A 27,676-nucleotide genomic window follows, 5' to 3' on the forward strand; every position below is an offset into this window, starting at 1 on the left:
TTGAGTTAAAAATACATCACACACGATTTCTGTGGGGAAAAGTCCACATCTTAAGTGTTTATTTATTTGATATGAAGCCCCGATGACATTTTCATAATGATAAAGCGCAAAGTGTGAACAAGATATGTGTGGTAGAAAATCATCACATGATATTAAAATGAATACCATAGCAGCAAGAGGATTTTGTAAGAAAAAAAAAAGAAAGCATTAGCTGTATTGCACTAGCAGAACATCTTGAAAATAATTGTGATGCTTCAATTAAAGCTGCATCAATAAAGTGCTAAGAATATTTAGTGCTTATTCTGCAAATCTGTAGAAGGCAAAACAAATATGGCGTCTGAAAGCAAATTAAAAAGAAACACGGAACCTTCATGCTTTCTCCACATTCCCATCACAACATGATATTGAACTTTTTTGTACACGTAAGCAATCAAAGTCACGTTCCCTGTTATACAAATCAAGTTCTGTTTTTTAGTTTGCAAGGCCTACAAGGTGAGCAAGACTTGGAACATAAAGCACGCACATGTGCCACACTTTCCAAATTCCAAAGCCCATTTACTGCATTACTGGAAAATAAAAGTATTGCAACATGTCAAATCAACGGTCAAATATGACATATGATCATGTCCTACATAGGGCTGCTTCAATCAAGAACTGCATTTCAAGATCCAACCCCACATACAGTAATGGATCAACAAGGACTGCCCCACTCAAAAGGCTCCTCCAATGATGTGATATACACCCTTCTTTGCTCAAATATGAAGGCATAAGTCACTTGTCTCCAACAGAATGTAGAGATTCTTCTTTTGACTGTTTTATTTGAAAAGGAGGTTCAACTTTCATTCCTCCAAAGCATCGTCCTCTAGTTGAACTCATGAAAGTAAGTTCACTTCTTCAAAGGCTTGAAGGGTATTGCTTCAATATATCGCTGTGCCCCAGCAGCTTTTGGATGCAACACGATGGCTTCGTCCTCTCTAGACTGTTGCTTGGCGAAATTCACAAAAACCTACAGGGAAATACATACATTATTATGATGAACCTATTTCCCTAAGACAAATAAACAGCTGCTGTGGGTTTTGGCACATTTCCATTTCATAATTGATCATGTTTCAATATGCTCCTTTACCTGGTCAAGAGTGGTTTGGGACACTGAGTAGTCCTCTATGTTGAGCTTGTCTTTGTTAGCTAGGACCATTTGAAAGATCTTAGCCAGGGAGGAGAAGGACATCTTGTACTGCAGAGTGTTGTGGTGTTTCTCTCTCTGTATGCAGCCGGGGAAGGTGCTCTCCATGAAGGCTTCAGCAGGGGTCAGGTCTGGGGAACAACCAGGTTTAGCTGCCCTTATCTTCATGGTCACCACGTAGCCGTCACCAAACCTACAGTAACATTGATGTAAAGAAACGAAAAAATCAAAACACTTTCCGAAAATTGGAATTGGTTCATTAATGTTTCAGGAATATAATTAGAAATGTTGATACATGATATGGAAGTATAATGACTAACTTGTATTTCAGATGCTGAATAGTTCCCAAACACTTAAAGGATCCATTAACCATAATTGCTAAGCGGGTACATAGCGCCTCACATTCCTCCATGCTGTAAAGAAAGATGGTGGAATTAGAATTCAATGAAATGCATACACACACACACACACACACACACACACACACACACACACACACACACACACACACACACACACACACACACACACACACACACACACACACACACACACACACACACACACACACACACACACACACACACACACACACACACACACACACACACACACACACACACACACACACACCAGATAAATTACCTATGTGAGGTGAGGACCACAGCACGTCCGTCTTGAATAACACTCATGATGGAGTTCCACAGGAAGCGTCTGGAGAGAGGGTCCATGCCTGTAGTGGGCTCATCCTTATGTACAGTGATTACAAAAAATACATTAACACACACACAGACATAGCATATTAACTACCACATATCTTCGAATCCAAACAAATCAATGGCGAGCGTTGGTCTTACCAGTAGCACCAGCGCAGGGCAGCCTATCATGGCGATCGCTGTGGAGAGTTTTCTCTTGTTACCCCCGCTGTAGGTCCCAGCACTTTGGCTGGCATACTCTGACAGACCCAGTTTCTGAATGGCCCACTCTGCAACCTGCGCATGTGGAGGATACTATTAATGCCTTATTTTACAATTAGGTCAAGGACTACTTGTCAGGTTTAAATATTGAAAAGACACTATTCATACTTTGTAGTTTCTAATAACACAGGGTTTCTAACCTATCTTTCATTCTTTAAAACACTATAACATTATGACGATGATATTTAAATGCTTTATATAAGGGTACCACAAGCTTGACAAAACATATGTTCTTATCTGTGGATCTATTTTGGCATTACTCAAAATATATACTGTAGCTTCTTTAATGCCCCACTACTGGTCTAATTCTTTCTCAAAATAGATGTACCTTTTTTGGTTTATCTTCATTATTTTAATAGTCTCTATTATAAGATATCACTCTTTTTTTTACTCATCATATTTCTCATTTGCAGTGCTGCCTACAACTGTCAGGTGCAGCTTTAAATTATTTATTTCGTGGCAATAGCTGCGCCTCACCCTGCTTATCTCAGACTCTGGAACTCCACGCAGGCGAGCGTAGAGGTGGAGATGTTCTCTGCCTGTTAGCAGCTCATCTATGGCATCAAACTGTGGGCAGTACCCCATGTTCTGGTGGACATCCAGGATGTTGGTCAGAATGCTACAGATTTAGGAAGAAACACTTTGGGTGAAATGTTTGTTAAATTAAAATGTGTTCTTTCTATTTGTAAAAACAATTATTACAGACCTGTGACCAGCAACTGAGGCCTTTCCTGAGGTGACATCAATGTCTCCAGTCAACATTTTAAAGGTTGTTGTCTTCCCTGCTCCATTTACCCCAAGTAGACCAAAGCACTGGAGGAAAAAACATGAAAGATAAACAATGAATATACAGAATGCTTCCTCTGTGAAGTCAATTGCCTCAGTGTGTTTTATCACACAAACCTGTCCAGGTGACACTGCGACACAGATTCGATCCACTGCAGGGATGATTGTTCCCGTGTATGTCTGGCAAGGCAAAATGAAAACTTTTTAGACAGAAATCCTTCGTTTAACATACATTTTAGCAAACAAACATGTCTTACCTTGGACAGGTCTTGTACGCATAAGATGTCACTTGTTTTTTCACACTTATAGAGTCGATCTCGTTCCTCTGCCACATCTAAATCTTCATCCACAATAGGAGGCCTGGTGCAATCTGACATCCTGCCAATGGAAGAAGTGTTTTGTTATCACACTCAATGTAATATGAAAGAACAATTATCTTTGCTCTATCAGTTCCCCAATGTAAGCTCTACTACGCTTACCAGTGATCCAGGCAGAAGCGATACTGAAACAGAAGGTTCAAGATGAAATATAGAAATCCTTCAACAGCCATGCAGAATAGGTTCTTCCCCAAGAAGTCCCAGTTATAGGGGTCCGGACTGTAGTCCTCACCTGAGGAAATACAAACCACATGCACACTTTCCAGTCATATTTTCTGCCATTCTGTTAACAAAAGTTACAATGCAAGGTAAAAAGAGGGATTGTATTGGTATATTTCATATTGTGTCCTATTTGGTGCAAATGGAGGGTTTACGACTCTGCAGTTTGCTGGTCCTTGATGGCACATGTAAACTATCAGATTTGTTATGCAGCCATTTAGCCAGAATACATTCAGACTGTCGAACATTGGGAGGTTTTTGTTGCTATAAGTATTTGATGGATGTAACGTATGAGCATGTGTGTGTCCTTACCAAAGCGAGCGTAGATATCAGTCACAGCCTGGTTCATGGCCATGTCTATGAGACCTCGGCCCAGGCAGTAATGTGGGAAGATGAGCAGCACAGTCTTTAACATCTGGTTGAACCTGTACAAGGCCTGTACAAGAAATCCAAATTAGGGTGCTATGGAAGATGCATGCAAGATGGCGTTTCCAGTAACATGCCCTGTGTTCTTACTGTGGTGCCCTCAAAGAGGTCCAGGATGAAGGTGATGGCACTGCTGTTGATGCCAATGAAGAGGTTGATACATGACAAAGAGACGTATGCTGTGCTGGGGACGCTGAATGCGAAGGACATGGGGTACATCATGGGCGTCACAGACCAGCTGAGAGAGAAAGAGAGAGAGAGAGGAAAAAAGCATTAGGTACAGTAAGCCCAAAGAATGTCGCAAAAAGCAAAGCTACTAAGATTGAGATTTTAAAATGAGCCATTATTTTACATTCTTTGTTGTAAAAAGAATTCAAACACTTACCCATAAAGCATAAGCAAGGAAATAAGTGGCTGGATGTTGGTTGGTGAGGTGTAGCACTTCTTATCAAAAAATATGAATATTTCAACCACCAACGCTGCACTAATGGAGTAATTCAACTGTAAAAAACAATAAAACAATAAGGATATGCATGCTCCAGAAGATGGGTCAACAAAGTTCTCTTATGAGCAAACTGCAAAAAGCCAATTTACATTTGGGTGTCTTTAAATGTGTTGTTCTTAACAAACATGATTGCACATCTTCCAAGGTAAATGGGTCACTGTACCATGTCCCAGAGGAAGTTGGCCACCCAGTACACCAATGGACTGACACCACTGACAAACTGCAGGTGTTTGGCCTGGGTAACCCTCTCCTGGATTAAATAGAGCACGAAGCTGGCAGGAACGAAGGACATGGCAAAGATGACACAGATGGCCACCACTGCATCCACTGAGGTGGTCAGGCTAGGGAAAGAAGAGAGGAACGTTATTAGAGACACTTGAAAAAACGGAATACTTGACCTGCTTCACAAGTATTACAACCTGGTGACACTATTTCTTAGAATACTTTTTAGTTTTCCTAGCAAATACCCAGAAAGGTTTTACATTTTGAAATGTAATCTGATCTGTCCAGCCATTGGTGACTCACACAGTGATCTCAGACAGCTGTTCTTTGGTGAGGTTCAGAGGGTGGTTGATGGCAGTGATTCCATATGTATCCAGGTTAGCTCCTTTCGGCAGGTTTGCACGAAGGATGGCGTTGTTAGCCACATTCATAAAGGAAACCATGGCATGCCAGCCTTTATTGTTGTACCACACCTGTCGGAAGACAATGTACTTGAGCAGTGACGATTTATAATGTTTGACATGTCCCAAACTACATCATTTACTTGGTCTGTGAGAAAATTATGTAAAGTCTATTAAATGTTTTTCCACAATGACACAAGATGGTCACATTAAAGAAGGTTGTATGCTGCTGAAGAGGCATTATTGGAACTCACCTTGACATTGTTTTGAGTTTCCATAAATTTGAGGAAGGTTCCTATGTCCTTTAGCGTTTGCTTGGAGTATTTTCCCTGCAAACAAAAATTACAGTGGAGCAAATTAAGGTTAACAAAGAAACAATCGTAAAAGTGCGAAAGAAATAAGCAAGCACATAATGTTGAGTTTTAAAGCCTACCCCAGTGACATTGAGCAGTCGTCCCATCTGTGCTGCTACATCCTGGATGGTCTTTGGCTTCAGCTCTAAAAGAGGAAGCTGCCCTCCCACTGATATACCTCCATACCTGGACACAGAGCAAACCCTGCTGACATCTACAAAGCCTTACTCTACCTGGAACTACTGCAGCCCACAAACTGTACAACATTATTGCACCACTAGATGGAGAACTGCAGTACCAAGCATTTAGTCGAGTAATGAAATTACCTTTGTTCATTCACCCAATATTTGCTCTTCAAGCTGAAAGAGACGAAACATGTTGCACTTTAACATTACATAACATAACATTAATATAATGTACACATCTTAAATCTTTGATTTAATACAGTAACAGTGTTTTGCTTTCTAAGTTTAGGTCAATCTAGAGGAGAGAAAATATAGTACAAATATTTTATAAGTACAGATAAGAAAGCTCTTCCTTTGGAAAGGGTGTACAGGGTCTTCTACCTGGTTCTGATGAGGCTGGGGTAGGTCTTCACCAGGTAGTCAGAGATGCTCCTGCCTGTTAGGTCCATGAGAACATCTCCTGTTGACTGGATCCTCTGGTGCAAAAGATAAACAAAGACTTTATATTTAATATGATCAGCAATAGAAGTCATTTTTAACATAAATGACCCAACTCCATACCTGTGGAGGTGGCAGGCCTCCAGCTCCAGCAGGACACACAGGGAGCATGGTGAGTTTACTGGGAGTGCTGCACTGACAGTCAGGAGACGGTCTGAGGGAGGTCCATTCTGGGCCGGCCAGCATTTCTATCAGGACGGGGTTAATCAGGGGCATCTCCCACTCTGTAGTGATGTTGTGACATGGGAAATCTCTACCAGTGGAATACATTTACTTAGTGAGAAAAGCAAACAGTATAGAGGGAAAAATGATCAATATATGTGTAGGTGACTTACTCCAGTGGCTCATCCACCATGCAACGTGTCCCAAAGCCAGGCTTGTTCAGCAGCACCTCACCAAAGTATCTCATCTGAGCATCCATAGGACGCTCATTGCTGCAATGGTAAAATCAGAAAATGACAATGAGCATTGTTCTGATCTGATTGATTTGGTGAGTCTTCTCTTTGGTGACATTGTGTCCATTTTGCCCACCGGAAGAAGGTGTACTGTCTCCCATACATCCAGGGACTGAGGGTCAGACTTGGATACTCTCCGAAAGGTGGAACGATCAGAGTGAACGTCAGTGCCACAAAAACAAAACTGGCTGGCAGCACAATCTACCAAAGACATAAACACATATGCCATATAAAACAACAGACACAATATGTAATGCTCTAATTAAGATCAAGGCCCTAGAACATATTGGGGTAACACCTAAAACATACAATTATATTTCGATTACTGCATTGAAACGTGGTTTGCTAGATGATGGTAAGGTTACCTGGGCGAGGAAGTCTTTGTAAGATCGCGTTGCATGATGCAATCTCTTGATCAGCAGTGCGAAGAACTGCTTGATGGTGAGACGCACCCCTCTGACCTGGTAGGACCCCCGGCCTGCAGTGCCGTCCGAGACATCACACGGGCCCCGGCCATTGGTTTTCAAAGGCCCATCTGAATCTAGAATATAGAGCTCAAGTCAAGTTGCACAGTCTGACTTGCACGTGCGTTGCAAATTCTAAATTAAAAAGGCTAGCCAGCAAGCAAAGCATTTGGAGAAACAAATATTTAACCGCACACTGAACTAGCCTAAGGGATATAGTTAATCTTCTTAACATGAAATCTAACCCTTCATAAATTATATTTATTTATATTTATTTTCGGCAACAGCAGCATTTGTCCAGAGCCGTCAACTAAAAGCCATTGTCACCTTTCGGTGGTTCCATATCAACTGCCACTCTGTTGAATCCACAGAGTCTACGACAGATCTGTGGCAATGATTTCTTGTCTGAGGGAGTTAGAGAATTGAGTACAAAGGATGAAGTACACACAATGAGTGGGCTACGAGAAATACAGCTACACATTCAGACTCACAACAACTCAACATGACAGGAAACAGAGGTTGGGGAATAGGCTTCAAATATTATTTTAGGTATTTACCTGGAATACATTTCCTGTTGTTCCCACTAGCAGTGACCTTTAGGAAGATCTACAAACAAATAGCTTGTTATTGTTAGAATCCAAGATGAACCGATGCTCTTTATTAGAGCGCGTAATCACTGTAAAGGTGAATCTCAGGCAGCGTCTGTATGACTGATTGTTTCAATAAAACACAATATTGGCATTACATTAATTTAATTAAATGTAGCACTGGAAATGAAAACAGCATTTGCATTTCAATGACTAAAATTAGGTTTGATTCAGCGGGCAGACATTGTCATGTTCTATAGTCTAATTTGATTTGATATAGTCGAAGTCCTGAGACTGCAATGTAAATGTGTTAATGTCAATAACTTTTTTTATTTGACCAATACATCACTGCATTCTCAAGATGACAACTGCTTCATTTAGTTTCCTATTATTTTCACACACCTCCTCGAGCGATGTGTCGGAGACCCCAAAGCTGCTCAGGCCGCTGTCCACCAGGGTTTCCTCCAGCTCTCTGAACAGGCTGGCGTACGCTCTGTGCTGGAAGTTTTGGTTTGGCAGCAGGTAGGTCAGCTCCTGGCCAATGGCCTCGATGAGCCGAGCCTGGGGCACGTGATGCTTGATCAGGGCTGTGATGCTTTCCATGTTACCTGGGGACAAGATTATTATTGCCTTATTTCAACATCCTGCACAAGTTATTGGTTTGTTTGTTTAATTATTGCTGCCTGTCTTAGGGTTGTCAGAATATCTGATTTATTGTTGTCACAATGAATCATGTTAATGATGTTTAATACCTATCAACATTTTCAAAACTCATTTATTATAATTATGCCATAAGTCAAGTTCATTTTTAACTTTGAGGTTCAATTGTCTCTTGCCACTCAAAAATATTTGTGTAGGGAGGGTCCTTAACCATAGCTGTAAAAAACTGTGGATTAAGTGGTGCTGCATTATTTACACACATATTATCGTAAGTGAATATCTTTTTTAAATAAGGACCTTGAGAATGTACGGTAAGCAGCATCAACAGTATTATTAAAATATCTGAAAAGTGACAGGTGACAGAAATGTGCTGTAAGAAGATGATAATCACAGTTAGGAATTACAAAAGAAGAACAACACATTAAGCTGTGGTGGAGAACAACTGCACATCAAATGGACCTTTAAAGGGTATAAAGATAATTGTGTGTACGGTAATAGAGGGTGTTTCTAGGTGTGTTGGCAGCATCTACAGTATGTAGACTGACTACAATCCAGTGCAAAAGAGCTATTGACTAACATGATTAAAAGAGATTATGACAAAGGTATTAATAACTTAGAAGTTGAATAGACATGTTTAAGAATATTGACAATGAACTTGGCAGTACACACAGACATCAGAAATAACAACACAAACACATTATTTGGAACTTACCATCCAGCTGTCTGTCTGAAGTCTGAATCTCCTCCTGGTCCACTTTAAACTTTGAACACATTGAACAGTTACAGGAGCAATCCTCTGTTAAGTGACAGCTGGCCTGCAGGACAACATTTACTTGATATCTCTCCTACATATATTGCTCACTCTCAGTCTCAGAGACTCGTTCAAGTCACAAATGCTCTTTCATATGCTGTTCTAGCCAGACAAGAAATGTGGCAGTATATTTCAATCCACCTTCTTATTTATCATTTCACTTTGAAATCTACCCCCCCCTTTGTGCTACGCAAACAAAACACAAACAAGGCTTCATTCTCATTTGTTCTCACCTTTTGAGTATCATGTTTCATTTTTCGTACAAGAGTGAGGTAGAAACCTGCGCCAAAACAGTTCTTGAGGAAGATAGGGGAACCGGAGCAGCAGAGGCGGCCCTGAGAGATGATCGCCACCCTGTCACTCAGCAGGTCCGCCTCGTCCATGTGGTGGGTGGACATGATCACTGTGCGCCCTGCGACATGTGACAAAGAGGGGCAACATAGAAGGGGTAAATAAAGAGATATGAAAGAATGTGTGATGATTCTGTGGGGAAAGCCTTTTAGAAAATGTCCTCCAGTGGTGCCGGTGCAGACAACCTCCACAGCACCATCACATTAAGACTCTATCCCCTTTTCTAGCCACCAGGGGTCAGACTTACCTGCACGATATTTGAGCAGCAGGTCCCAAATGGAGCGTCTGGAGTAGGGGTCTACCCCTGAAGTGGGCTCATCCAGGATCACCACCTTGGCCCCACCAACAAACGCCAAAGCTACTGATAACTTCCTCTGCATTCCACCTGGATGAAAACATATAGTGCACGACTCAGATGTGTGTTTGGCTTGTTTGGTCCGTTTGTACAAGGATACTAAATGGGGACCATCTTCTTTTTTTTTTTTAAGTATCCAGACAGACCTGAGAGGTTCTGGGTCAGTTCATTTCTCTTGTGTGGAAGACCCAGATCCTGCAGCATGTTCTCCACCTCCTGCTCGGCCTCTGCTATTGAACGGCCTTTCAACTGCGAGTAGAAGAGGATATGTTCCGCTACAGTCATACTGAAAGAGGGGAAAGCAATAATCCAGTTACAACTTACAACTTACACTGAATCCATGTTTTTATTTGTATTACATTTTAATGTGGTACTATAAACCATGCAATCTATCAAAACTACTATCATGAAGAGTTACATACTGCTGAAAAAGAATGTTGTGTTGAGGGCACATTCCCAGAGACAGGCGGATGGTGTCCATGTCTGTGCGGATGTCCTTGCCGTAGATGGTGGCTGTCCCTGAGGTGGGAGGGAACATACCAGTCAAGATGGACCTGGGAAGAAGAGACAGAGAGAGAACAATCAGTAGGGTGGAACATTTTGTCCCCTGGCTATATAAGCCTTTTGGTTTATTTATTTTTGTGTGTGAGAATGCATCTGTGTGACATACATGGTGGTGGTCTTCCCAGCCCCATTCTGTCCCAGAAAGGCAGTAATCTGGCTCTCATAAAAGCTGATGCTAAGTCCATCCACTGCTGGCGTAGGGTTACCACTGAACACCTTGACCAGGTCCTGAATACAAACACCCTTCACCAGGTCAGCTGGCTCCGCTTCAAAGAATGACTGACCTTCATACAACAAAGAGAACCACATGTATATTACAAATGTGTCTGGAAGTTAACCAAATCGTACAAAGTGACAATCACAACAACATATCATTTCCCTTTGACTTTTAGTAAACAAAAAAAAGGCTATTTTATTTCCAAATATGAGATCAGTGGTCTGGTATTCCAAACTGTGTGACGAAAACAGTGTCCCTCACTCATTAACTAAGCAGGACACTGAGAAGCTAACAGTATGTTCACATATGCCAGCAAATGCAAACAAACACAAGGGCACTGAGTTCCCACACAATGAATGTGATAGGAAGAAAGAGAAAAGGTGTGCAAATAGAGAAATGGCTCTAATCCTATAAAGAGATCATCTGTTGGAGAAATATTGCATAATAACATAATCATTAGCACTGTATTATGTGGAATGATGCTGTAATTATGTGATCAGTCTTGAAAGACAAATGCAGCTGTAATGTGTAATAATAGAATGATAGATAGATGATAGAACTGTATCCTTAATACCCTGTGGTAGAATATGAGGAACAGTTATTTCAGGAAGGAATATCTCTGTGTAAGAAAACCAGCTTTGCACACATAACATGTAACTAGTATACCTTCTTTCTCCTGGTTCTCCTCTGCCTCAGCCTGGTTCTCCTGGTGTTCACATGAGGTCGTCTCCTCCTGAGTCTTGGCCTCCTCTTGATTTTGGTTTTCATTTTCATTTTCCTCTCCTTGCTCTTTGTTGGCCATGTTATCAAAGCATTTTTTATCCAAATGTAGTTTGTCGTCACCTTTGAAGACAAAAGAAAGGATTTTTAAAATGGCTATGATTTACACATTATGTCGCTGAATGAATGTCTCTCCCGTAAATATAACACTTTTCTTATGCACAATAATGAACAGGGTAAATGTAAGAAAGTAAGCTTACCTAAATCCGGCGACACACTGTTAAACCAATAACAGCGCAGGAAGGGGAAGTAAAACGGACGACTAATTCCATACTGGCCTATAATGAAAACAAAATACATATTACTTCAGCTACAGTTAACCAAGAAAAAGTTGTAACCTAAGCATTCATGTATTCCTGTTACACTGACCAGGGAAGACATTGTCCAGGTACCAGGCCAACACAGCATAAAGCACAGTGTCCAGGCCCATCATAGTGATGGAAGTGAGAAAGGAGAACTCATCCCCCTCCAAAGGGCTGGTTTGGATGTTGTCCCACTGCAGACCCAGGCCCTGCTCCTCATATCGCGACAGGTACTCTGTTCCAAAGCCAAACGCCACTTGGGACAGCAGACTCTAAGGAAAGAGACAATAATAAAATGGTATTTGTTCTACTTTATTAAACGTAACATTTAACCATGTAGTTAATTTAACATAGACTTTGTGAATGTGTGATGGGCATCTGAATGTGACACCAACCAGCAACAGCTTCATGTCCTTTGTGATGCGGTCTTGCCATGCGAAGCAGAAGATGTGCGGGAGGTAAAGGGTAAAGTAAACGATCCCACAGCAGGCTGCTGCTAGGTTGGCCTGGTTGAAGAAGACGCTGAGGAGGAAGCATTGCATGATGGTAGCCATAGTGAAGCTGAGCAAAAAAAGGAAGAGGATGATGCCGTTGCTGTAGTTCAGGACCCTTCCTCCCTATGGAAACACAAAGAGGGATTGTTATTACATGCAATGCACTGAATCAGCATAGGACCATCAAACACACATACTGTGGATCCAAGAGACATAGTGATTCCTTTTCTCGATAACAGGGCATGGTAAGTTAAGGGGAAATCATTTTTATCGTTTAAATATATTTTGTATTGGCATTGCTATAAATATAATGCTTTAATTGAGCAAAAAATATTAAAGGACAGTGTTTTTACAATCAAATTGGAATAATTTGCATGTTTTTTGCGTTGTCATTTGAACTTGTTTGTTTATAGCCAGTTTGAAATATTTAGAAACCTTAAGATGTTAAACATAATCAAAAGGTATATTTAGCCAATTGTCCATGTTATGGGCTTATAAATACCATATTAATGACATGGATAGTTTTTGGGTTAGTTTGGTATTAACAATCTAATTACATATATCGTCCACTAGAGGTCACAACAGCACATCTTAAAAGAAGATGTTAGCTGACTACATGGGATGACTTGTGATTTTTACAACATAGATAAATTAATCATTGACCAGCCCATTCCTTGAAAGTTGTTGACAGAAATTCCCATGATGTCATGGTATTCACAGTTATTTCATCAATCATTTATAGGTATGCAATCAGCGAGGCCCTATTGGTAATTCATTATGTCAAGGAAAAAGAACTGTTAACTATTAGGCGCGTTCACACCGGAGTACTTTTTCCCGTACTTTTCCCGTTTAGTCCCGTTAGTAGCCCTTATGTCGCGTTCACACCAAAAAGAGTACTTACTACCGGGAACTTTTACCCCCATTTTTAGTGCCTGCTAGAGAGGTGGTACCAAAAAAGTACCAATTTCTATTGGCTGGGCGAATTGCAAACCACGCCCTGTAAAACAGTTTTAATTTTTTTGACTTGCAAAATTATCTTTTAAATTGACAAACATCATATGTGTAATTCGTTGCACAATTCAAACGGGATCAAAAGATAATCTTTCTCTCTCCATTGACTTCAATACATACTTTTTCCCGAAATAAGGTCCCATGGAGATCCCCCGGAATGGGAGGGACTTCGCCACTCTACTTCGGAAAAAGTATGAATTGAAGTCAATGGAGAGAGAAAGATTATCTTTTGATCCTGTGTGAAGCGCTCAATGAACTACAACTCTGGTCTTGCATACGTCACCAGCACCAAGATGGCTGTCACGTTAGCACATTTCCCCTCTTTCTTTCAGAATGAAGCGAAAAGTATTAAAAGAGGTGAAAATCACTACAAGTCTGGGCATGTTGAGAGCTGTACATACACACAAGGGGAGTTAGTCGGTTCCAGCATGCGGGACCGGCTTTACAAGGTTTCGGTGAGTAACACGAGTGTAATGTGTAACATTAATGTCAGCTAGCTAAATTCACTTACGCGACTCTGGGATTTGTAGTCTTTATAGTTGCGTATTTTTCATAGTCTTATATTTCAACAGTTTTAAGACTAACTGTGACTTTTTTGACATGGAAATAATTTTTTAAGATTGACAAACATCATATTCGTGGCACAATTGGCACAACGTGGCACAATTCAAACGGGATCGAAAGATACGTTTTCTCTCTCCATTGACTTCAATACATAATTTTTCAGAAATAAGGTCCCATGGGGCGGAAGTAGATGGGCGTGACTTCGCCACTCTATTGTATTTGCTAGCATTAGCATTATTAGCATTAGCCCCACGCACCAACGGAGAGAGAACTTATGGCAACAAAAAAAAAAACATGGGAGCGGTGAAGCCAGTCCCCAACTCCGGGGACTTCCGGCCGGGGACTTCGGGTGGCAGTATACGCCGTGAAGTTGTTTGCGGCCTGCCAGTAAACCCAAAGCAGAAGAAGACGAAGTGATGTCAGCGGCTCATTTGCGTAATCTTCCCTCAGGGAAAAGTACTCCGGTGTGAACGCGATTGGTACTTAGTGCCCTGGGCCCCTTGAGTACTAAGTGCCGGGGCACTAAGTACGGCAAAGTACTGAAAGCGTCTAATGACAATAAAATGATGATAACATTTATACTTTGCATCATCAGTGTTCCGCCAACTTTGGAACCCAGTATTCTGTCTAAACAAACAGTGCTTGTTTGAAACATGTATGATGTTGCAGGTAAGAAGAACTTTGGACAGTTTTTTCGAAAATCCATCCTCACCATGATGATGGCGGTTAGGAGCGCCGTGCTAGTGCCCATCATGAGGAAGCTGTCAATAAACCAAGTGGACCAGATGACTCCATTAGTGACCCCCATGGCCTTCATGGTCTCCTTCAGGCGTAGTTCCTTCTCCAGGACAATACTCTTGACAATCATGGACACAGAGTAGACCCAGGCCAGTACCATGAAGATTGGGAAACAGCGGTTCAATGCGAGCATGAAGCTAAATAAAGGGGAGGAAGGAGAACACGATAGAGGGGAATGACACAGTTACTGAACCAGTACACCATCATTTTGTGATTCTGGGAATATATAAGTTACACTGTTTTAAAAAAGTAGATATGTTTTGATGTTTTTTACTCACAGGTCATCCACATAACAAGGGTAGGGCATCTGCTGTAGGTAAATACCCATTGGCCACTCCTTTCCTGTCTGAGTCTTGATGATCCCATGCTCTATGATGTCCTGAAGGTAAGCAAAGCCTCCCCAAACATATCGGAAGTCATCCATAGGATCAGCTCTGGGGCCCGGGTCCCAATACCTAAGCATTACAAATATATTTATTTGGCAAGTTTATTATCAATATACTAAACTCATAATTTCCACTTAAAGGTGGGGTAGGTACGTTTCAGAAACCGGCTCGAGTGCACTAAAATTTGAAAGTACACAGCCGAAAAGAATCCGCCCCTTCCTTCAGACTTCCTTACAGAGCACCTCCTCCAACACACATGAACGCGCAATGCACGCCCAATGAGGGCACGAGATACATTTGTGTGTGCACGAGATGGAAGGCTGACAGACAGGGCGGCAATCCAATCCGTTTAGCCGGCCCGGCTGGTCGTGCTTTTTACAGTACTACAGCTTCCACAGATGACGTTTTTTTATGGATTTTTGTCACAGCACTTAAGATATTCATCGCTATCGGGATGTTAAGAGCATTCCATGGAATATAACAAAAAGTGTATCTCGAGCCGGTTTCTGAAACTTACCTACCCCACCTTTAACTGTTTGTTTATACCTGTCTTTGACCTTATTGGTACGCTCCACTGCATCAATATCCATCCGAATCTTGAACTTAACATGAGGTGGGACATCGGTGGTCCAAGAGTGCATATTAACGAAGACGAGGCCTGCCCAGAACTTGTTGTCCTCTAACAGGTCCAAGGCTCGATGAGTGATGATGTTCTCATCAGGCACAGCCACAAACTTATCCAGCAGTACACACTGAAGGAGGGAGAAGAATCCATTAAAAAAGGTATACTGTTTGCCATATCATACACCATCTTATGCCATATCCACCATCTTAAATCTTAGTCATGGAAATGTTAAACCTACTGGCTTTAATCAGAGTAATCATGGATTCATCTTCTGGAGACAATGAATGTTTGTAGAATTTGTAATTCTATTATTGGTGAAAATGTACAGTCTGGACAAAAATGGGGAATCTACAGCACCTACTAACAGAGAATAACATTACAATTTGTAGAACCTGGTTGCTAGCCTGGCCAAAAAATGTAAAGTCTGGAATTGCGAATGTTGGCTTTAATTCAAAATATCTGCCCCTATTTGCAGAGAAACTTCAGCAGTGGTTGCCTCTTCCATTCAAAGCGTGTCTAACATAGCCATTCACTGTAAGCTAAAGCAAATAGGGACAGCGATGTTCCAAAAGAAACCCTAGAAAGCAACAATCTACCCCTGAGATCCTATGCACAGTTACAACCCAAACACACATTGGCTACACAATTTGCCATGCATCCAAATGTACGCATTTATACACTTAGAGACACAATGTACACCAAACACACCCAACTAATTATTTAAATCTCAAAGGTTGTCCCTTAATTGCCAAAGCATTCAGCTACTAACACTGCAGCCCTACTGTGTGATGTGATATGCCTGCATACCACCAACGTGCAGCCAACCAGCCTTCAAGCCCACGGTCATTGTTGGCCCTTTATAAAGGATGGTGGATGGAGTGACAGCTGTATCTAATCGGCCTCAATCGTTCCTTCTCTCCCTGTCACACTCAAGTGCTGTAAGCTTCAACTTGGACAAAAACAAAGAGCACCAACCATGCATCCAGCCAGGCCTCAAGGTGCCCCCCATGTCACCCCCCAGTGTGATAGGCCTCTCATCCCGATTAGCCTCCGTACGGAAAGGGGTGTTTTAGACTTTGTTCTAAAATGCATTCCTCAGTTAAATGTGGAGAGCTCACACAAGAGAAGGTTTGAGATGTTTTTCTGTTTTTTTTATTTTACCCTCCACTCCATCAACAGTAAACAAAAGGGACTCGACAGCTAGTTTGTTGCTTTGGCCCTCGCCCACCTGGGTAGATTTCAATGTCTTTGGATTGGCGGACAAATTGCAGAGCCCAAAGACAGCTTATCTAAATGCCCACATCACATCAACAGTGGTATTGAGCACATAATGGTTATCCAACCAGAGTATTGAAATCAACAAGTGACAACACCTGTGCTTGATTGGATTATACCATGAATAGGCCTGTCCTAGAACTTGACATCTCAGGTGGAGTGAAAGAAAACAGTCCACATTCTTGCCGTCAGAACCCAATGGGAGAAGTTAGCAAAAACAATCCTGGCACCTTAGTTTCATCTTGATATGTGGATCCCGCTTTGACTGGTCAGTATAATTCTCCACGCTTACACATTTACCTCCAGGCTGTGGTATTTCAGATTCAAGTAAGGGCCTATGACAAAACAAAGGAAATGCTAGAAAGATAGATCAAAGTGATGTCCACTCACATCACCATATTGGTTTAGCATCTGAATGACCCGGTCAGTGACGTTGAAGATGTCTCGCCAGTCAAATTCAGGGACGTCAGCTGGACGGTCCTCAGGTGGACCGTTGTACAGGAAGTTGAGGATGTGTTTGGAGGAGAGCGGAGGCTCCTCTAGACTCCTGTCAATGAAATCCATCACTGATGGATTGTTGATGGTGTCCTGAAACGAAAGGCAGCTAGTATGTTGTCATTTATAACCACAATTAGGGTATTCAATTTAGTATTAAAGATTGTTGCTATATTTGGTTGCATAAAAAAGGAGTTTCCACTACAAACACGTGATTTGACGAAACAACTTTAAAGGTTTTTTCATAACTTGTAGTTTGATGGTGTCAACGTATTTGTTCAGTCAGACTATATTGCTGTCCTACCCGGATCATCTTGACTTGGACGCCATCTTGGAAAAAAGCCCAGATCTGAGGAGCCACTTCCTCCCATGCCTTCCCCATCGTCCTCAGCCTCTCCAGCTCCTCAAATGTAGTGTTTGCCTACGGTAGGGATGTAAATGTGTGTGTGCATGTGAACGTGACAAAGTGGTTGGTGTTTCAACATTGCTATGTCAGGAAATTGTTTTCAAAAATAAACATCTATTTTCACAAATGCCAATATCTAAGTGCACACCATACAGAAATATGGGAACACGTGCAAATACAGACATTTGGGGAACACTTCAAATAACTCATGTTCAGGATACACGTGCACATGTGTAAGACATTCAGAAACTCAAATGCAAACATTGTCACTGTTCTCCTAATCTCCTGCTACATACCATTCCCACATCAAACTCTCTGTGAAAACAGGCTTTGCAAAGACAACACACACATTCTCACAAAACGAATTCCCGCGGGCCAGTTCAGATAACCAGCAACTGTGAAACAAATGCACTCTCTGCCAAATTGTCAAATATTTACTGCACGCTTATCGTGAAAACCATGGATGTGTGTGGGTACAGTGCTTTGTGTGGTAAATACCAAAGACTGGCTATTTCAGTATGCAGTCATGTGCAGAGGGGGATGAAAGCGCTCAAGAGTACACCCAATTAAACGCCTTCCTCTTGTGTGTGTCTGATTTTGGGTGACAATGGGGACAATGGAGCTGGGGTGACAATGGAGGCTGTTGGTGACAACTGGCCGAATGCATTCAGCCTGCAGTGAATCCCAGTCAGGTTCCCACAAGTGAGTGCTTCCTCAATTCCCCGGGCTGTTTAAAACAGAAAGGGGACTGGGGGATGTCTTGAGTTGATTTCTTCAAGATGGCAGTGGAGGAATGTTGTAATGTTCCTAGATGGTATGTTGTGCCTAACTCAGCATAAACCTTCAGTCAGCAAGCTTATTTAAAAAGAATAGGGTCCAACACCATCGCAAACATGGCGCCTACCAGTCATGCTTGACTTACTGATGTTGTTTGAGTTGACCGTAAGTGAAATTAAGTCATTCCCATTTGCATATAGAAAAATTACAAAAATTAAATGAGGTAGTAAGAGTAGTAAGAGTAAACAAGTTCAATCGTATTTTAAGTCGGATACAGATAAGACTTGCATAGTTTACCATTACACAAGAGCAGTCACATAAAGCGTAGAAACACATGTTTAAATGCATGGTGCCTCACTTGGGGTTTCTTCTGAAACAAACTGATGCATGACAGAGTTAAGAGGACGGAATCAAAGACCCTGTAGAGGCCATGTTATGGTCTCGTAAAGTAATGGATTAACCCCTTAGTCATTACTTTCTAAGTGCAATTAAGATACCAATCTGAAGGAAGAGGAAAACAAAGAGGGCATTAAAGGTCAGGAAAGAGGAAACAGGATTGTGGGTGTCTCTTTGTGTGAATGATCACAAGACTTTAAGGACGAACTCTTACTGCTTACATAACATTGAAAAAGCTGTGGCGCCAGTAGACTCTGTGGTAGTCACCACAGCCGATCATTGCAACCAAGCCATCCATGACTGCCGCCCCTGAAGGGCTTTGACCAACACGTATCTACATCTAGATACAAAGGGCTGGACATGACATGAGGAAAGCTGATCCCCTTTGGAGGGAAAATGCATTGTCCCCTGCAGAAGGCTTGCTTGCTCCAAAGACAACGATATGGATGTCACTAGAAGGTGGTAATATGGAAATAGTCTTTACTTTATTTCCAGACATTTTTCAATATCTCTTGTCTTAGTTTGTCTCGGTCAATGCCATACTTTCTTTTTAGTTTAATGATCCTGCCAACAACCCAGTTCTCCTGTTATCTATTCAAATTAAGCATAATGCATCAGGTGTTTCACTGATTTCCTACAATATTGTATTAACAGTGTTCATAGTTATACTTCCACTCTCCACATTGATAAATCTATCCACTAAGTGGCCAATGGTGCTTACATTTTTTATGATCTGCCTGACAGCCGGCGAATCGGGTGCATAGAGGAGTTGTCCCATCAGCATGGGCTTCACAGAGTTCCACACAATCCTGGTGACAGGGTTGGACTCCAGTTCTTCCATCAGTTCATTGCAGAAAGGAGCTGCAGGGAATGTGTTGTATAATTGTAACATTCTATGAAACGTAGATAATGAAATTAACATTTTTTTATGGGTATAAAAAAAAAATGGATATAGAAAGAACCTAGTTACTCTGACAAAAGAAAAAGAGATCTGATGATATTCGACACAAATTAGAGTATGGTTACTCCAAGAACAAGGCCCATGTTCTGTAGTAAAAACCAAAAGCTTGTGACTGGACCAATGCCTGCTCTAATATCTGCCATAATGATATATGGTCTACTCACTGGTGCTGTTGTCGTATGTGTAGTGGCTCCGTGATTTGCCGCTGCCGATGCCTAGGAAGGCTTTGTAGTTATTGTCCTCATACCAATTAAAGGAGGTAACGCGGGAGAAAGCACCTTCACTGTAGCCACATACCAGGCTGGAGGCAGCAGCCATCACCTGCCTGAAAGACAGATTGTTCTGGAAGAGAGGAGTCATGACCTGAAGAAGCTCCCTGGAGCTATTCCTCTGGGACAACTGTTGCAATATAAGAAAGAAAGAGCTTAAATTAGAACAGTTTTTACATGTTACTTAATACAAATCATAATAGCTCTTAAATATTAAAGATATGTTGAGCAACAATACCATTGGTCAATCAGTGCAGACAATGAGCAACTGCATGGACAAAAATCCTGTGCATTGATTCTTTCTTTTTAGTCTTGCTCGTTTGAAAAGAAAATTCAAGGTTGTGCTTTCACGTCGTCTGTCTGGACTCTAGACTCTTGTGGTTTGAGACAAAGACAAGTGTCTTGCCAACAGGATGACAAATTGTCAGCTACTCTGAATATCCCATGGAAACTTCCACAATAAACAACAAAACATTTCCACACACCCATGACAGGTACACCACAAATTGAAACAGTTGCTCAAATTCAGTATTTATCATATCATGAAAGTCAACATTTCTATGGACACTGAACCACGTCCATACAACATCTAATAGTGACCAAAATACAACCACGCAATGAGACACTTCACAGAGGTAAAAACACTGCTTAAAGTAATCCAAGCTAAATAAGTTGATTGTGCACAGACTCTATTTTAGGGAGAGAAAGACATAATCAAACAAAAACAGATCATTCAATCATCCCTAGTGTTTAACCTTTTCCATTTCTAAGGGGCTTCAGGTTTTCTTGCAGCCCCAGTGTTTCCATTGGGATGATCCCATAATGATGATATATCTGTTTTTGAGGCTGGATTTAGCCTTCCTCATACGCACTAAATGATATCCCCCTACTGTCTGTGTTTGTGTAAAAGCTCAGGCAAGAGGAAGCAACTGTTTCCTGGCAGCTAAAAAAAGCAAGCGGTGAACTTTTGGATGGAGCTAGACTTACCTCTCGCAGTTTTTCCGAGACAGCGGAGACGACCTGTACCCAGAGCTGAATTTCAATGCCCTTTGAGTGATTGTCCAGCACCATAGGAAGCTGGAGGGGGAAATAAATGTATTCTTTAATTAAACACATAAACCCAATTTCTTCCTGGCCCAGAGGAAGTTACTAATCCCTGGATCTTCTTTGTTTGTTTTGATCAGGAAGAGGAATAAGATGATACCTGTCCTTGATAACAGCCAGTCTGACGAGTTAGCATAATATGAAGTTAAAAGTATTTGGATACATGATATACTCAAATAAGTGTCTGTGGCAGACACAATAAAACTTTATTTTGTGCCATGAGGAAATGTGTTTTTGTGCTATAAAGAAATATAAGCTTATGCAGTGACATAAACATGTCTTAGTGGACCAGAGATGAATACTTGGCGTTGCTATTAATAGGCCTATATAATATATTGTGAGCATTGCCTTCTCTTGAGGATCTGCTGCTGAGCCTAAAGATCCTCCAGGCAGCTGACAACACAATAGACTACAGATTCCAGGCAGCAACACAAGGCTAAGACACAAAATGGCCAGAGCAGACATCCTTCCCTGTCACATATTTAGATTCATCCTGTCAGAGATATGTCCTCACAGACAGACAATCCCCACTTCCTCAGAGTTAGTTAACTGTTTACAATCCTGCAACAACACAAACAATAAATATATCATTGGCACATCATACAACATGTTTGAGGGATATCTCTTCAGAACACCCGTTTACTTAATTCAGATGGGCAAAATGTCATTTTGTCCATTCTTAAAAATGTATTAATTTAATCATTGGATTTAAAAAAAAAATCCAGTAATTTATAATCTGTGGTAGCATTGTCATTATGTATATCCCCCAGGGAAGGGGGTATTGTAAATAACTATTTTCCACACAGTGAGATTGTATTTTTACATGGAAACAATGGTCCCAAAAAGCATTTTAGTTTATCGCTGCTATAGCACAAGGCAGACTCGGACAGACAGCTAAACACACTTGGCCCAGTCTTATGGGATTGTTCGGGATGAGGCAGAGGTCAGCCAGTGTTGCTGTCTGTCTTATTGTAGCCTGTGTTGACTCTAAGTGCACTGTGGTTACTAAAGAGAGGAGTGTCTGTTGACTAAGCTAATTACAGACCAAGGCCACGTCTGCATGCTTAGCTAATGTCCATGGCTGTTTCACATCAGCCGTACCTATTTGGAGCATGTTCAGAGTGCTGCAACACACTCTAAATTAAGTCTGGCAGGTAAAAAAGAGCCCTGCTTATGTGTAATACGGAGGTAGTTTCTTCAGCCAATTATTTCAATAATTTTTAGAGGTAATTCTGTTGTTTGCTATATTTATAAAATTGGATTCAAACTACTTATACAGTAAATCCCGTGTTAACAACTTGAGTTTGACCTGCATTCTTTATCTAAATGCAATAACATGATCCATTATATTATATATTGTTTTTATAATTATATTTTTATAATTATTTCTATACATGATATTAATTTTGTAAGTATTCCAGCCTTTCAAAAATATTAATAAAATGTTACTTGAAATGTATCTTATATGCATACCTGTTGTACATTGTATATTGTGGCAGTTCTTTAACATTCCTGGGTAATTGTGTACTGTAGTAGACTTTATTTACCCAACACAAAACCAACCTGCATTTCTTTAAGGAACATTTGTTCCACCCTGTGAGTCAGCCCTATAAAAACACTACCAACTGTTTATCCATTGCTGCTCCTGACCTGAAATGCTGAATGCTATGCCTGTGTTGGCTTGTTAAGTTTTGCTCTGCCTCAACCATGAGATAATACAATTTGCAAAATACACAGTACATCTTACTGGAACAGAGATGAAGCTGTGTGACGATGCAATTAGGGATATCATTACATTTTGATGACTCTGAAATAGTTGAGTAAAATAAAAATGGCTATAAACTGCAGATCATAAAAAAGTATGATATAATTTAAGAACCTAAAAAGGTTTTCTATCATATACAGTATGTTTCTTTTTTTATTTCAAAAAAGGGAAAAACAAAAGCTCTTGATTAATTAACTTGTCAACAAGACTAATTCATTAATCAGACGCATACTGTGGTTAAAATTAAGCATTTACTTGACACTGCTTGATTGAAATTTTTCAAATGTCTCATCTTGCCAAAAACTGTATTGGCCTATGACAGATTAGCATCACGTCTTTCAGCCAGCAGTTGGCTCAGTCTTCTGTGAATAGCCATTGAAAATGTTTGCATATAAGCTAATAAACATGGCATCATCCCAGATGGGAGTCATCCAACCACAGCTCTATACAGGCCTTTTACTATGCCTAAAATGGAGCCAAATCCCGTTAAATGTATGCATATCCTTCGTTAAAAGGATTTTTATAGGAGCTTTATACAGTCTGACCACAATGGATTGGTCACTGGTGGTAAACAGTGTGTTAATGTATAGAAAGTACTGGGATTAATTATTGAAGATTGGTGTTTTGATTAAACAGCTTTCTTTTTAAAGTAAGTAAAATGTGTTAAACAATTAAAAGTTGTAGCTCTTAATGAACCAATGCACATATACACAACCTACTGAGGGTACAATTAAATGTATTATTTATCAATAATAGTTTTCAACAGTTCCTTGATATGTGCTGCTACTGTAACATTACAAAAGCACTGACCGTCCGAAAGAGCTTGAAAAAGTCGACATTTGCGTATAATTTGTCCTCAATGATCTGTAGCCGTTGAGGAGTAAGGATGCACATGGCGTTGCGAACAGCGTGGAGTCCTCTTTTGCTGGGGAAGATGAGGAATCTCTCCAGCAGGTTCAGACTGCATGCAATATCCTTTAAATGGAAGGCTGGAACCCCAGAGGCAAACTGAAGAAATCCAAAGATAGGTTAGGTTGGTTTTAAATTTGAACATTCACATTCTGATATTATTAATGTCTATTATTGAACTTCAGAGGTCAATAGCTTTCAAATCAAAGCTTTAAACATTGAATTCTAATGTAAAGCACCCCCTGAAACGCGGAATACTAAACTAAAAATGTAGTATATGTGTTGATTTATATATAATGCATATTGCCTATGTACTATATATTGACTTACTTTCAAATTAACAAGATATGTCAAGTGTAAACTCCAAACAGCCCGTTTGTGTATCTATGGATGTGAATGTATACTCTGTGATATGTTCAGCTGTTCAGCTTCTTCTCTCTTGTGAAATGCATGTCGGTAAAGGAGCCCCCAATAATTAAATAGGGGATTGATTAATGGATGAAATGTAACAACTAAGTCGCCGTAATTGTAAAGCCTGCATCACTACAGAAGTAAACACATATTATACGATCTTCAAACGCTTTTTTAAAGTTAGTGATTCATTTGTATTGTACATTTCCGTCAAGCAAGCAATGAATCAGTGAACGAAACCAAAGTAGGAGGAATCCAGCTGGCCTCATGTGTCTGGACAAAGTGGCATATATGGATATATGTGTGTTTTCCTGTTTGTAGGTTGCCAAAGGGAGCTTTCTTCCAGCTGTTGTTCATCCAGAACTACTGATACCAATGAATCACATTGTGAATGTTCCCAGACACACTAAAGCAAGTCTTCACTTGTAGAATATGTCCTCAACAAAAGACTTGTTAACATCATCTTACATGTTGCGCAAGGCTTTCATATGATTAGAGTCTTTACGTCAATGGTGGTGTTTCTGGCATTACAGGAATATTTCAAAAGAAAGTATGAATTGAGGTTGAAATGCTAAACATTATATCCTTAACTGTTCAACCCTATCATGTATGTGCATGTGTGCCTGTGTACCTGTTCAGGCCTGATTTGGGCATTTACTAGTTGATACACCACAGCCTGTGTCAGAGGAATGTCTCTCAGCAGGAATGATGTCAGCAGCTCATCGTCCTTTAGGATAGCCTCTACCTTTATTCCTCGGCCTACAAAGAGAGATCAGTAAAAAGAGAATAAACCCAAGCTATTGTCATCTGTGCTCCATTAACTCAGTGGATACCAGATAAGTAAAATAAAAGTTATTTGGCAAGTTGTGACAACTGTTTCATTAAAACAATAGGAACACAGGATGTAGACACTTCAACTCTGCACTGTCTCATTATTTTTAGTGGCTTGTCTGTGCGTGAATAAAGTGTGCTCTGCCAAATGAATTGTCACTGTGGCCTGCATCCAGATTCCGCCCTAAAGTGACTCGCCTTGTGTTCTCATGCACCACTGGAAACCACAAAGAGAACTGAAAGCAAGAAGGGGAGAAGAACTGGGTGAAGGTATTCATTCGAAAAATCTAAATGTACACTATCATTCTATAGATTTTACAAATGAGATAAAACGTTAATTGCTGAATTTCACAAGTGGCAGTAGGCTAGCTATAACCCCTTGCTTTGGTCTTTGTGCTAAGCTAAGCTAACCAGCTGCTGGTTAAAGCTTTATGTAAACTGGACTAATAGGAGTGGACATATATCTAGTCATCTCATTCTCCTCCATTAAGCAAATAAATGTATTCCCAAAGTCCAACTATTTCTTATGTGTCTAATTATTAGTATCAAACACCTTTGCAAGGGTCTTGCACATGAACCATACGTGTCCACTCAAACGTTTTATGCTCTTTTTTTTTAACAATTACATAACTTGGTTCTCAAAATGATTCAATTTTCTTTTCTAGGCCTCATGGGAAATTGTGTGGAATGTGGATCCATATCTGTGTTAGCCCATATACATGTTTCTCCCTGAGAGTGGCAGCACAAAAAGAACCAGGATGTAATCATTCACAGGCTGGAATGCACTTAGCTTCAGTCAGCTCCCCTCAGAAAGGTTTTCTGTAGATTTAGCTGGGAAACCATACTGTTTGTATGTAGACAGTATAGCTGTACATGCATATGTTGACATGAAGAGAGAATTGTTTGCATTTTGTCCCTTGAGATGGGATCAGTGTTTCTATGTTCTCTCATGGAGAGGAACATGGATGAAAGTTGAGTGAAATGCTTTCCCACCAAATAAACAACACACTGGTCAAAGTAAGCAGCTTATGTGAAGAGCCTTCCATAAACCCTCGTGAAGTAAGCCTTTTAGCCTGCACAGGTACACAGGAAATGAATGTGTGAGATATGATTTAGACCAAGGTATTTTTGAGTCACAGGACATTGAGCTAAGAAGGACACTAAGAATAGATTGCAATGCTAAGGCTGTATGTCAACATTTAACTTCTAACTGAAAACCGGTAAATCCAGAAAGATTATTTATTTTTCTGCCAGCTATAATTGCTCCCGTGAAACAAGCAACCAGAATGCCCGAACTGACGTTTGAACTGCTCCGACAGACAATTTCAGAGTATTTTTATCTCCGGATGAAGCACTGACCTGCAATGTGTTCTGGATGTGTGCGCAGGGTGTCCATGAAGTTACTCATAGCATTCAGTTCCCCCCAGAGGCGGCCTAGCTGCAGGAACTCTGGGTCGCTAAAAAGAAGCTCCTGGGCATCCGTGTAGAACCGAGCAAATCTAAGGAAGTCAATGTTAAATCCCACACAGTTATTATTTTTACATACAATACAACTTCAAACATACACACAATGAGTGTGTGTATGTTTGTCATAACCAAGAGATATTTCGATTTTGTTTTAGTCCAATACATTCTGTTCTTTTATCTTAGATCAAACGTGGATTGAATTTGATTCCCCTTAATGACCTCCCCCTAAATCCCAGGGTGATACCAACATGGAGTTGTTGTAGTTGGAGACCACTCCAGGAGATTCACCACGGGTAGGGTCTTGAAAACAAGGGTTGTTGGCATTACAGAAGATTCCTTGAATCCATGGCAGGACCCCTGAAGACGGCATGGCCTTGTTGGGGAAGTGGCCTGAGGAAGAGGAGATACTGTTGGCTTCAGTTCTTTACACAAGTTTAAGGATGTCACACGACATTATATATTTGTCTCTGTGAAATGTGGATTTAAATGTTTGATATTTTTTAGTAAACAGTTCTTTGCTTACATTCATGTTGACGATAAAGCGGATTCACTCGTCTAAGCCACACCAGTCCCATGCACAGCATAACAGGCCACATGATCTCCATGAAGAAACGCATCTGGTATGAATTATAATATAAACTTTGTAAATCTGCAAGAATTCTAAACTAGTGCAGTTTCATAGTGTGCGTGTCTGGGCGACAACTTGGCCCATTTTTATGTAACATAAACATATTGTAGCTAGAAGAATAAATAATGATTAGAAAAAACGTTCAGTCAAATATTTGCTAAAATCTACAGACCTGAAGGAATTGTAGCGAACTACAACTCTCACAGGGATAAATGCAGTGTGTAAATGGTGGATGGGGGATTTTACCCTCTGCCTCCTGCGGATAGTCCAGTTCTTCCACAGCAGGAGTCTGACCTGTCTTCCTGCCCCCATGGTTTCTCCTTTTCAGCCCTGCAGGGGTTTGCACCAGCCCACAAACCTGCAATCAACCCGTCCACAGTGATCTTTTTAGCTAAGCCATTTCATGTTTTCTTAAAAACATTTCTG

General features: G+C 40.7%; 1 protein-coding gene across 1 annotated transcript; it reads right to left on the reverse strand.

Annotated features, from left to right (window-relative positions):
• Window positions 1-878: 878 nt before the first annotated feature.
• LOC117465664 (retinal-specific phospholipid-transporting ATPase ABCA4-like) lies at window positions 879-27,239 on the reverse strand. Its single transcript, XM_034108620.2, has 49 exons — window positions 27,146-27,239; window positions 26,871-27,012; window positions 26,515-26,654; window positions 24,956-25,083; window positions 23,815-24,012; window positions 21,123-21,212; window positions 20,031-20,265; window positions 19,627-19,766; window positions 17,631-17,747; window positions 17,222-17,419; window positions 15,478-15,683; window positions 14,824-15,000; window positions 14,460-14,682; window positions 12,074-12,295; window positions 11,746-11,950; window positions 11,577-11,654; window positions 11,263-11,439; window positions 10,486-10,663; window positions 10,238-10,369; window positions 9,962-10,101; window positions 9,708-9,845; window positions 9,343-9,521; window positions 9,011-9,059; window positions 8,041-8,246; window positions 7,609-7,657; window positions 7,379-7,456; window positions 6,953-7,128; window positions 6,664-6,788; window positions 6,468-6,566; window positions 6,196-6,385; window positions 6,016-6,110; window positions 5,776-5,808; window positions 5,530-5,635; window positions 5,351-5,425; window positions 4,999-5,168; window positions 4,637-4,814; window positions 4,354-4,469; window positions 4,059-4,206; window positions 3,855-3,978; window positions 3,426-3,555; window positions 3,204-3,324; window positions 3,064-3,126; window positions 2,867-2,973; window positions 2,638-2,779; window positions 2,041-2,175; window positions 1,829-1,932; window positions 1,504-1,596; window positions 1,127-1,376; window positions 879-1,006 (listed from the first exon to the last, which is right to left on the reverse strand). The coding sequence occupies exons 1-49, from the start codon at window positions 27,237-27,239 to the stop codon at window positions 887-889; spliced, it is 6,819 nt and encodes a 2,272-aa protein (XP_033964511.2). The 3' UTR covers window positions 879-886.
• Between the last annotated feature and the right edge of the window lie 437 nt (window positions 27,240-27,676).

Source organism: Pseudochaenichthys georgianus, chromosome 20, assembly GCF_902827115.2.
Source record: "Pseudochaenichthys georgianus chromosome 20, fPseGeo1.2, whole genome shotgun sequence".
In the NCBI taxonomy this organism is placed as follows: domain Eukaryota; kingdom Metazoa; phylum Chordata; class Actinopteri; order Perciformes; family Channichthyidae; genus Pseudochaenichthys; species Pseudochaenichthys georgianus.